The sequence below is a fragment of the Onychostruthus taczanowskii genome, unplaced genomic scaffold (assembly GCF_017590055.1).
Source record: "Onychostruthus taczanowskii isolate IOZ18803 unplaced genomic scaffold, ASM1759005v1 scaffold17, whole genome shotgun sequence".
Lineage (NCBI taxonomy): Eukaryota > Metazoa > Chordata > Aves > Passeriformes > Passeridae > Onychostruthus > Onychostruthus taczanowskii.
Genome location: NW_024498906.1, coordinates 10,141,646 through 10,153,973, shown reverse-complemented (window position 1 = coordinate 10,153,973; position 12,328 = coordinate 10,141,646). Strand labels below are relative to the sequence as shown.

The 12,328-nt window shown below is 39.1% G+C and overlaps 1 protein-coding gene across 1 annotated transcript in view; it reads left to right on the top strand.

The window, feature by feature from the left end:
- EFHC2 (EF-hand domain containing 2) overlaps positions 1–7,642 on the top strand; it is a 56,080-nt gene extending 48,438 nt beyond the window's left edge. Inside the window, exons 14-15 of the mRNA XM_041399952.1 lie at positions 5,815–5,920; positions 7,547–7,642. Coding sequence (XP_041255886.1) covers positions 5,815–5,920; positions 7,547–7,642 — 202 coding nt within the window. The remainder of the gene's footprint in view (positions 1–5,814; positions 5,921–7,546) is intronic.
- Positions 7,643–12,328: the final 4,686 nt, after the last annotated feature.

Below are 12,328 nucleotides of genomic sequence, written 5' to 3'. Positions count from 1 at the left end.
TGTCTGAATTTTAACAGTAATCTACAACTGATATTTCAGAACTCCCACCAAGCTGCCCAACACAATTGTTGAAGGACAATTGACGTCCCGTGTTAGACAAGAGGTTCATACAGATTCCATTTCTTAAGGGCTGAGCTTGAATAGATGCACAGCAAGGCACTGGAAGTTATCCTTTATGTACTCACTCAGTTTTGATAAGAAGCAGACAAGCCTGACACATCCTGGGCTCTAGGGACATGTTTATTGTTTGTGAATTTATACCAGGAAAGCTTCTGTGCCCTGAACCTCTACTTTCCTAAGGAGTGAGTGTAGGCAGTTAAAAAGAAAAAGCCCAGTACACTATAATAAAAATTAGAGATAAGCTCAGAACACAGGGAGGAGATCAAGGGCTGGATTTCACCCAAATTTAGCAAGGTACCCATGACAGCCGGATGAGGTTTAAGCTGCTGTAGGTTCTTTCTGTAGGTAATGGTGGAGACAGTTATCTCCTCAGCCTGCATCAGAGCTGCATTTCCAAATTCCCATCCATTTTCCTTTTCTAAAGGTGCTGAGGCCAGCCTGTGTTACATATTTCTGTATGAGAATGGTAAATGAGAATGGTGTGAAGCTGGGCCTCAGAAATCAGTGTGGGAAGTGCTTCACTTGACAGAGAGCCTTGTGTAAGGCACTTCTAAGTTACAGCATGTGCTGCTTCAAAGGTGGCAGTTTAGGTGGTGTCACAGCACTGCAGGTAATGAGGAGTTGTCACATTCTTCATCATGTGTGCACTTGGCACTGCTTGGGAAGTTTGTTGTTTTATTATATTTTTCTGAACTCTATTTAATAGGACTTATTATCCAGTAGTGTGCAAATCAAAGAGCTGAGTCATCTTAATGAGATTTAAACTCTTCCTTTATTTCTGCTTTCTGTAGTTTTTTCAACACTGAAGAATCATGAAACAGGCAGATTTATTGTTCGTGAAGAACAGTCTCTTTCCTGGGGAGTTTGCAATTCAGTGTGGGCCAAGTTTGTCAACAATATTCCAATATTTTTTCCTTGTTTCTTTTTTTTTTTTTTAATGAGGAAACCATGTAGTTTTGTGTCCACTGATATTTCTAAAACAACTGATGGTTGTGGTCTTACTCTGTGGATCTTTATTTATGAAGGGAGAAAGTGGTACAATAAAAGTTGCTGGACTGATTCCCACAAAATCAGTATATATAGCTAATGCACTAGCTGGACCCCATTCAGCTATAAAATGATGCTGGACAATGTGATCAGATAATAGTTGAAGGCTGAAGCTCTGTGTTTATTCAGCTTTGCTATCTGAGATTAGGTGGCAAAGACTTTCTCCAGGACTTAATGACTCTATTTTTTCCATTTTGAAAGGTAGTACTCTTAAAGTATTTATTATTTACATTTGTAAATTATACTGCAATGATCTGTCACTTATTACAAGCATGGGATGGGACTAGAAATTACTGTCTAATTTTGTGGTCACCTCCAAATGACCCAGGACTTTGTTTACTGTACCCAAAGACCACTCAGTTGCCATGGAGTGAAGGGAAACTTAGCACAAAAATTGGGGTTTCATAAGACCTTTTCATATTGTCCATCTAGTGTAAATTTATATTTTTAATTGTGGGGTGTTGAAATAGGAGGATTTAGGTACCCGAAAATGGGAACATTTTTCCAATTTATCTGAGCTGCCATGTTAAAAAGTATTTGCTTTTCCATCAGAATTTTCTCACTTACTTTTTTAATCACCGAACAATACAGAATTTAATCACATTGTATTGAGCAATGCAGGCAGTACACAGTTGTTTCTGCCAGAAAACTACAGTGGTCATTGTAAACATGTCTTTAAATTTATGCAGGCATAATGAACAATTACAGTTTGTTTAATAAATAAATTTTGCAAAGTGCTTAAGTAATGAGTTTAGGGAGTTTTTCTGTTATTTTTTATTTTCTGCAATGCTGAATTGATGCTAACAAGGACTTAAAAAGAAGCAGTCTTTCCCTGGAGGATTTATAAACAGGTGGTAACTAAGGAAGGAAAAACTGAGAGGAGAAAGAATGGATGACACGTTTACAAGCATTACATGTTGATTATTCTGCATTAATTCAGTTGTTAATTGTAGGCCCCTAGTTTTTTTAATTATGTTTTTTAATTTCTGTTAAAAGTAGCTGAGTAGTTTTTCACCTCTCTACACTGCTGGGGGCATTCTGTTTGAAAGGTGCTTGTTGTTTTGAAAAGGAGACTCTCCAGTCCCTCAGGTAGCAGTGCCTGATGACAGAGGGCCTCCTACATGTTTATCCCAGTTCTCAAATCACTTCCAGGTCAGGCCAGACCACTTCTGCCTGCTCAGTTTTCCTGAGGATTGCGGCTGAGTAGTAGTTTTTTACGTGGTTTCCTACCTGTAGTGGTTTTTTTTAGGGCTGACCTTTTTCTTTCAGGAAGAAACCCTCTTTTCCTGCTACAGCAAATGTCCAGTAGCAGGAGCAGCAGTGGAAATGATCACGAGATATTTCTCCTGCTGTCTTCTTATTGCCTTTGGTGCCTGAGGCACCATTGTGATGCCATTTGTGATTAAAAGGAGCTCTAGAATTCATATTTTAATCTCTTAAGACAGATTATTGCTATTACTCAGTTTGCTGTGGAGCTGATTGTTCAATTCATGGTTGTTCAAGGTGTGAGTAAATGTAGTATAAATATAAATTTAAAAAAGGAGATGGTAGCCATTATTATTTAATAGTGACATGTTGTGCATGCTGGTTTAAATCCTTTAATTATGAGCAGTTTATGACAATTTAGGTGTACACCTGTGGCAATTTGGTCCCTGTAGAACTGTGCTGCACAGAGAGTGTCAAACAGGCTGAAGAATCCCAACATTTTCTTTAAGGTTAAAGCAGCAGATGCTTCTGCTCTGTTATTATCAGATTAACTTGTTAATAACTGTTGTTTGAAACAAAGAAATAAAAAACCCCCTCTGAATGCACATTAAAATTTCACATAAATCTTTGGTGTATAGATTTCTTGATGGGAAAGAAAAACTTACTAGTTAAGTAACCTTTACTCAGCAAAGCATCCTCAGGAATGATCTTAATGTGATTTGACCAGATTTTTCACCTACCTGGAGTATTTAATTATGAATGTATTTTTATAAGCAGAAATGTGTGATTATTTCTGTAATGATAAAGAAAATAAAAAGCTCTGCAAACTGTGATAGGGGTGGAGGAGTGACTTTCATAGTCTAAAATCCCATGCATTGGTGAAGTAACAGGGAAAAACTGAAGAGAAGGGTGGTTTAAAGCTATCTTTGGTGCATCTTCTTGATAAGACAAATCTAATTTCCTTTTCTGAAGAGCACTGTCTCAGCATTATTAACTCCAGCCACTGAAATGTATGACATCTCTGTCCTAATAATGCACAAATTGATAACATCTCCTCTGTCCATCTGGATGCTTTGTGCCAAATCTCTAGTGTCTGCTTTTAGTAGATTGATACAATAAGTCACAGCAGTAAAAAGATCTAAGGAGTAGATTTTTCTTTCTTTCTGAGTTATTCTAAAGTAGTATTTTAAGATGCTTTCTGTAGCTATTTAATGATGAGATTTAGGAATCCCATTTCCTCTGCCCATGTTAAAATTCTTGGCTATAGATAATTTCAAACCCATATTGTCATCTCAGCTCACTAGTGCTGTCACATCAAATTACTTTTCTCCTTGTTAATGTTTGTCAAAAGCAGAAGCAATGCTTTCCTCAACTTTGATGCCTCAACAAAAAGTTTAAGTAGTTACACACTTTTAGTTGTTCTTTGCTTAAAAATCCTGCTTATACAGCTCAGCATCTTGGTGTAGAATTAATCTTTTGACTTTTCACAATGAGCAAAAGGTAACTACATAATAGTAGAAGGAAAAATCATTTGTCCTGATTTTCAAAAATCATTTGTTCTGAAATTCCAATCTGTCTGCCATTATTTTCCCAAGAGATATAAGCTTTTTGATTATCTTACTATATCTCATGCAAAACTTGTCTTCCCTATTGCCACCTGCAAAAAAAAAAAAAAAAAAAAAAAAAACAACCAAAAACCCTGAAACTAAGAATCCACTGGAAGTAAGAATGGAAATTTTCTTGTGTATTGGATATATTCCCCAAAAGTAAGGCTTTGTGGAAATGCTAACTTGCGTGTGAACTGTGGTGAAGAAGCAGGCTGTCATGGGAGGGTTTCTCATGGCAGTGGTTCAGGCTCCATTTAATTCTGGTAGCAGTAGCATTCTTTTCTGACTTTGCTTTCATCTTCAGCATAACTCACTGTACTTAACATTCCAGTTTATCACTGCTATCTCTGTTTATGGCTCTCAATATATTTTATTGTTATCTTTCCTGCTGATTGTTAAATGAAAGGTGAGGGGGAAGGAGAAGTAAAGCATGGTTTGCAGTTTCTTGTAGTTTATTTTTGTCACCAGATCTATTTCTCCTCTGGTATTGTTTTCCAAGTTTGTGCTGTAAATTCTCCCTTAAAGTGCCTTCATGCTTAATTTTTGTTGGAACCCTCTGTAGTGATTGAAGGGTTTTGAGGCCTGTGTTTGGTGCACTACTATTTCATCTAGGACAAGGCAAAATTATTTTCTGCAATACTTATTTCCTGTGCAGTAGTTTTTGTCTCACCAGATGGAAGGGCAGAATTGTTTAACCTGGTGTCTCCCACCAGGTAAGAGATTTTGAGTCTTGCTGGGTGTCTGTGTTTCTCCATGGACCCCAGTGAAGCTCAGACATTTCCAGGCTATGTTTTTGTGCCCAAACTGGGTCCCTTTTGCAGGTGGGAGGTGTTGGGTGAGACAGGTGTCCTTCAGGAGCTGCCAGTGCTGTATTTATGGCAGAGCATTCCAGCTGTTCTTTTCAAGCTTCAGCCCAAAGGTGACACTGAAAGAACAGTGGTTCCCAAGAATCACCTCAGTGTTCTGCTGAACTGAGGACTTTTATTTCTGAAGCTGCTTCATCCAAATCAATGGCAGAAGGATGAAGTGATTACAAATGTATTCCTATGTGGCTTATTAGTTCAGGGTAAAGATTTTAGAAATCTGAGGGAGGGAAATAGCATTTTCCACGTGTACCTATAGAGCTGTAGACCTTAGCTGGCAGCATATATGTTTTCTGGCATATATATTTGCTGGCAGCATCTATATGCATTTAGGGGACAGCCACAACTGATACAAATATATCTATTTATCCATAGAAATAAAGAACAATGCCATAAACCTGTTACCAAATGATTTTAAAATCTGGCTATTATTTGATATGTTAACAAGCTGTCTTTCAATTACCAATTGATCCCAAGGTGTGTGCAAACAGCGTTTTTGAAAGATTACTTGTTTTCAGGATGGGATTGTAGAAGTCATAATAGAGCAGGTCAGTTGTGTTACAGCACAGGTTTCCTGGGTCTTCTGTTTCCTGTGTTTTCTGTTTCTTTTCTGCACAAAGGAATCCTACACTGATCATCCCAATTCTATGTTTGTCAAAAGCTGTGAGATCAGTGTTGGAAAAGGTTGGGCAGTGCTTCAAAACTAAAATGAAAATAGTTGAAGTAAAGCTTGAAGGAATTGAATTCTACTATAAGAGACAATAATAAGGTGTAAGAATATGGAAAAGAATATATAATATAGATGTTCCTGACATTTTGTACTTTTTTTTTCACTCCTGCCAGTGTTTGGGAATAAAGTAGTATAAAAATTAATATCCCAAAGGCAATGATTAGTATTCTGTATATAACATGATATAACTTTGTTAAAAATTCCCTTTAACCTTGAGTCATCTTATGGATATTCTGCTCAGGTTTGAAGATAACCAAAAGCAAGTGGACTATAGAAAGTTTGTTCATGCACTGAACTGGAGAGAGAATCAAATCCGTGCTTTTGTGGAGGAAAAGGAGCAGCCCAAGGTAAAACCAGTGTCTCAATATGATTTTCCCAAATTTAACATGACTGTCTTAGCCAACACACACTACAATATTTTTTCCTATTTGTGTATTTGTACCTGTTTTCTTTAAGTAATTATTTTTTAATAGATTTAATAGGGAGGTTTAGGGTGAAGCAGAGAAGACAAACAGGGATGAGGAGATGTCTAGTAGGTATCACATCTCTGGGACATTTTATAGAAGAAAAAAGAGAAGGGGATGCAGGTGTACTTATCCATGGACAATGGACATGAGTACTCCTTCCCCCACAAATATCTTTGTCACATGTCAAATGATCTGTTCACTTGCTGAGGTAGACAGAAAATACTTTAAGCTCCACTGACACATATGCAGAAAATAGCTCTGCATTTTGTATAACTCCTCAGAAACCTGTACATAGCACCCCACATCTCTGGTGGGTGTGCACAGAGAGAAGAATTGATGGATCAACTTTGCATATCTTCAGGCTGCTACTTAGGGAAAAAAAAATTGCAATATCAACAAACTGCAGAGACTAATCTGATCTTGCCATCTTGTGCTGAGTGGAACTTCTAAAAATAGAAGGTCCATAAGGCAATTAGGCTGAATTTTAAATACTTTGTAACAAATAAATCAAAAGACTTCTGCCAACACATCATTTTACTGTTCTAGCCTGGCCAATGTGTTGTACAGAATGTGTTTGAATGTGTTCAGACCATTTAGAAACACAACATTCCTTTAAATTCAAGTTCACTCATGGCATAGTTTAAACCAGTATTCCTCAGGCACTCCTGACTCCTCACTCCTGCCTGCCTTACCAAGACTTTCTTCTGTAGCATCTCAGACTGTTGGTGGTGTCTAATGAGGGCCCAGGGCTGTTGCTTTGCTCTGCTTTCCATGGTTGATTATTTTTGCTTTGTGTTTGTGAAGGATTTTTCTGTCTTGTACAGATAAAATCAAACCCCTTCCATATGTTTTATACAGCAGTCCTGAGGATCATGCTGTGGGTTAGGCTTTGTTGAGGGGGTATTGTTTGTTTTTACAGATGAATTCTGTGCTTAAGCAATAATTAAATATTTAATATTTTAAGAGCGGTAACTACAAAATGGGAAAAAAAATCAGGGACAGGAAAAGTTTTAAATCTTGTTCAGCTTTAGAATTCAATTGTCATTCTGTGCATGGCTTACCATGAATGAATAGCAGTATTTTGAGGCTACAGTACCTGTATTTGACAGATAGATTTCAGCAGCAGAGTTGTGCTTGTTTAGCTGGCTTTCTTTTTTATTCCTTCTCTTTATCTCATTATTTTGTATGATTTTTGGTGTTGAGACATAGATGACTTTCAAGAATTTGAAGTATAAGCATTTTAATGAAGAAAATGTAGCATTATTTAATTTAAAAATGTCTGCAAAAGGGCTAGTGCTAGAAAATATTTTTAATAAAATATTTTGCAACATTCATAAGAACGTGCATGTTGTAATCTTTTAAGAAAATGTCCTGTATGAAGACTCAATTTTTCACAGATTTGTCTGTGGAACTGAAGCAGCTCATTCAATGTTATGTTGACCAGCTTGTAATGATTCCTGTTTTCATTATTTTACACTAAGATATTCTCTGGGTTACTAATTTCAGAGGGAAGATATCTGGAACCAGCTACCACGATCCCCTCCCGTGACTGGGATCAGATACCCTCCTCTTCTGGATGATCTCTTTGGAAAGGAAGAATAATCTCATCTCTGCAAGGCACTGATTTAAGATTGGTGCTTCAGCTCTAAAGATTACTTAGAAAGATACCAAAAACATTTCTTGTATAATAAGAAAAAAAGCAGGTACAGGTTTTATTGCATTTAATTTCTTGTTCCAACAGTGATGTATACTTGTGTGTTTTTGGAACTCTTTCTAAATCAACAGCACTCTGTCACACTCATAGAAACATAATTAAAGCTAGATCCTCTAATCTCTGCCTGGTTGCTTGGAGAATTTGTGAGTATTGAGAAATCTTTGAGTCAAACACTGCAAAATCTGACTGACCCTGCATTGTTCTGAGAACAAACCTTGTTGGATGACCTCTTAGAACTGGGTTTGACTGCGTTAGCACAATAATGCCATTCCATTCACGATTCCTCCCCTGCTCTGCAGCTCTTATCTGTGGTTTTGCTCTATCCCCGTGGTGATGCTCAAGTGCTGTTCATGTCGAAGTTGGTTATTTTGTGGAGGAAATGCCAGCAAGGTTTTTGCACACTATAAAGCTGTTCTGGTATCAGAGATAATTATAGCCTTCCAAAGTGGAAGCAAATGTTTTGCAGGCACGGCACAGAAGATGTAAGTTCTTGCTTTTTGTTTTAGATGTGACTCAGGTTAGTCCCACCCAGCTTTACTTGGGTGGGTCATGTCTGAAGAGAAGGGATTTCAGTGCAATTTCAGTGTGCAGAATTCTTGCAGCAGCAATGTACTTGCCCTTTGAAAATTCATTGATGCCCTTCTCTTTCTCCATGGTTTAATGGAGTTCCTGTTAGCATTTTGTATCTTTTTAAGCTTATGCCAGCTCAAAGCCATGATTAGATCTGGATTTACTTTGTGCTTTTGTGAGAGCAGTAATTACCCCACTCTGAAGAATGGAAGAGCTGAGGTGAAGGTGGAGCTGATTCATCCACAAGATTCCACTGGGGAAGGGGAAGAGGTGTGAGCCAGTGCACCTCTTCTGGGGCTTGGGAAGACTTAGAACCCTGTTTTATTTCTTTCATTTGAAATTACAGTTTTGGGGAGGAATTGTTTGATGTAGAAAGATGAGGATTCAATGTATCTAAATCCCCAAATTGAGGGAGAGACAATAGTAATTTTCTGGAAACTTGGAGATCCCCCTTACAATTATGATTCTATATAGAAGTACCTTCCTACACCTTTGCATGATAATGTGAATGAAATTCTTCTTCTTTTTGTACCATATGGCAAAATATAAAGCTTTTGAATGCTCTTTGCCTTTTTTGCAGCAAAAAAGGTCTTGAGACAAGGCATAATTATATTGCTGCTGCTGAGGAGGGGTAGCAATAAAATGGGCAAAGAGTGTCTGTATCCAGAGGCTCAAAGTGAAAAAAAACAAAAAACCTAAAGTGCTCCAAGTTGTAGAAAAAGACTATGGAATGCTTTTTGATCCAAAAGAGGAAAATGGTTCCTTATATGACAAGAAATATCTGACCACTGGGACAGTGTCAGGATGCAAAACAACAATTTGTGTTTGAAGCCAATTTGGTGAAAGCTGGATATATTTATAAAATGCCACCAAGACTGAGATTGATACTAAATGAATGCAGTTTTCCTTGTAAATTTTTAATGTTCCTAAGACTTCAGAAGGATTTTGTTTCAGTTGTGGAAATCTTGCATAGCTGAGAGTTTCTAAGAAAAGGGGACTCTGAACATTGAGAACCTCTCAAGTAGCTTCTAGAGAAGATAAATTCACTTCAGTTTGTTTCTCTATATGTGCATGAGACAAAAGCAGCATTTTTTAAAGAAAAAAATAGTTCAAGAAATGTAATATTTTATAATTTAATGTGGAACCATGTTCATAGGTCTGTTCAGTCATGGTTTGGTCTTGTCTGGTCATGATCAAGAAAGGGGACTTTATCTGGAATCAGTGCAGAGAAGAGCTGGAGAGGTGACCAAGAGAATGGAGATAAGAAGGGTGACTGAAGGAGCATAATTTATTTAGTGTAATAAAATGAAGGCTCAGATTGAATGAATATCCTTTCTCTCTGTAAATACTTTGTTGCCAGGTGAAGAAAATTACCTGGTTCAGGTAAGAACATTGGTAGTCTTAAGGAAAAGATGGGTGTAATTTGCCATTAATAAATTAAACCTGGACAACAGAAGGTGGTTTCTCACTTCTAAAACAATGAAGGTCTCCAACTGCCTTCCAAGACTGATGTACTCAGTTTTAAGGTTGAGATGGGTTCATCTGATGGTAATTTTAGGAGGTTTATGATACCATTCTGAATTATTAGCCTCAGTTCTGGTTTTTCCTTTTTCCCATGCATCTTGCATAACCCTGAGAAACACAAAACAATCTCCTAGGAGAGGGCAGACAGGGCCTGAAAAATATTTTCATTGCTTGTCACTGTGCTCAGTGTGTCATACACTGTGGTCCAACATGCTATAAACACTTTTCACCAGGTTTTCTCTCTTACAAGCAGCAGTGCTTCCAGAATGGAAAGCCCTGGCCAATGAGCAACCCAGTAATCCTCTTTGTATAATGTGACTTACAGCATATGCTGCCCAGAATATTTCAACCTCTCCTCTAATCCTGCCACCAGCTTCTTCTCTCTTTTCACATTGCTGATGAGGGGCCTGAATGAAGACAATACCACAGGGTTATGTTTCCAGATGGCAGGAGGCCACGGCTTTAAAGCACGCCTGGCACAGAGGGAAGGCAGCCCCCACAGGTGCCATTAATCTCAGCCCTGGATCTCTGCAGGGCAGCCAAGGGTATCTCCTTTCCTCAAATATCTGCACTGGCCCGGCAGGAGCACAGGGATTCACATTACAGCCCCCTCACTGCCCTGTGTGCTCAGTGTTAATGTTTGCTTCCTCAGCCTGGCATTTGGGAAGAAGAGGCTCCAAGTTCTCTGGGATAGCTGCTGCTGCTGGCAAGGAAATGGCTGCAAACAGGTTGGCTCAGAGTGCCTGGGCTGTCACTTGCAGTTGGTTCCCCTTGGACGTGGGGCATCTGCTGTGGGCAAAACACGGGTGTTCCTCACCAGGCAAATATTTTCTTCGTCATACAGCCAGCTACTGTATTTTTCCAGGCAGAGCCACTTGCACCAACATCAGGCAGATGTCCGTCTGCATAAATGAAAGGATGAAAATTGCATTTGTTCCTCATGTGCTGGTGTGAGTTCATCCTACTTCATGGAAGAAGCTTGGGCTCAGTTGGCTCCTGTGTCTGGTCTCTCTGTTTTGTCTTTTTAGCCCAGGAGACATCGCTGCCTCCCAAAGGAAAACTTGCTGTGGGAAAACTGCAGGAATCCTAATTCCACAATAACCAAAATACTGGATGTTTTCAGTCACTTGACTGCATCCAGAGAACGGCAATCCTTGTATCACTAGCAGTAATTCACCAGGTGTGTGCTTGCTGCACCCTTCTAAGTGTTTCTGTGGTTTGAGACGTAGAACTAATAGAAGAATTTTCCACTTTTTAACATTTTGTAGTTCAGTGTCATGCAGGGAAACACCAGTTCTTTAAGCCATAATGTCCTGTACCCTCAGTAACTGAACTATTGTATGATTACTTGCAGAATTTCTTTGTTTTCAAGGCCACTTAACCATCAAGCTGCACTACAGTGAGAAAGACAGAATAGTGGCTTGTTTGTGGAGAATTTACAATATCAGGAGGAAAAAAGTGTCACAATTTGAGCTCAGTCCGATTTTTAAAATTATTTTTAGGTTTTAGAGGGCAGTATAGATAACATTTAAGAGAAAACTATCTGGAAAAAAGACTTTTTAAAAGTTACTCTTTGCTCTAAATCAGTTTCTTCTTGTAGTTTGTTTGGGGGAGTGACTCAGACCCAGTCAAAAGCAGCACTCCTGCTTTGGGCAATGGTCAAAGAAGCCAGAGAGAGGTGTGGGGGAAGGTCCATGTCCCTAAATGCGAAGTTTAAAGCTAGGAGGTATAACCAAGATTAGGAAGTTAATACAGCTATAATATATTAAGGTTATGAATTGATTAAATGGACTCTTCCTCTTCACATTTCTCTGGTCATTTCTGAATCATCTGGAAGTTTCTTCTGGTATGTATTACACACAAATGAACGAGCTATCCTCATCTGCCCTTCACCCCAGCCATCTGTCCTCTCTGCTCTCCTCTTTCATCAGGATAGTTTCATATTTAGAACCATGAACAAAGAGAAGTAAAGGAGCTGATTCACAAACCTGCCTGAAATCTGATGCACATCCCTGGCAAGCAGCATGGTGGGATGATCTGTAACAGCACAAAATTCACTGTATCACCTGACAGCACTTGAGAAACTCCCACTTTCAAAGCAAATCTGTCAGGATGGCATTGCCTTGGAGGACAAGAGGAAGACCTTTTGCAGAGCTGCCATGCTGCAGGAGGGAGAAGGCCACCTCCAAATTAGAATATCTCTGGGTCACACTCATGTCCCCTGCTCTCAGAGGTCAGCAGTGCAGGTGTCTGCACCTGCCCTTGCTCTCTGGATCCCTCACTGCTGATGGAAGGGAATCAGCACCTCTGGGCAGTGACCAGCCCACAGGAATATTCAGAGGATGCCTGATCTCCCTGCCCATCCCTCTGCACCAACTGAAGGGATTGGAACAACCAGCTAAATGTAGATGTCTGCACTACTGCTGGAGGCGAGTGCCACCCTTGGGGTCCACTGGCATTGTGACAGGAGCTCTGAGGCC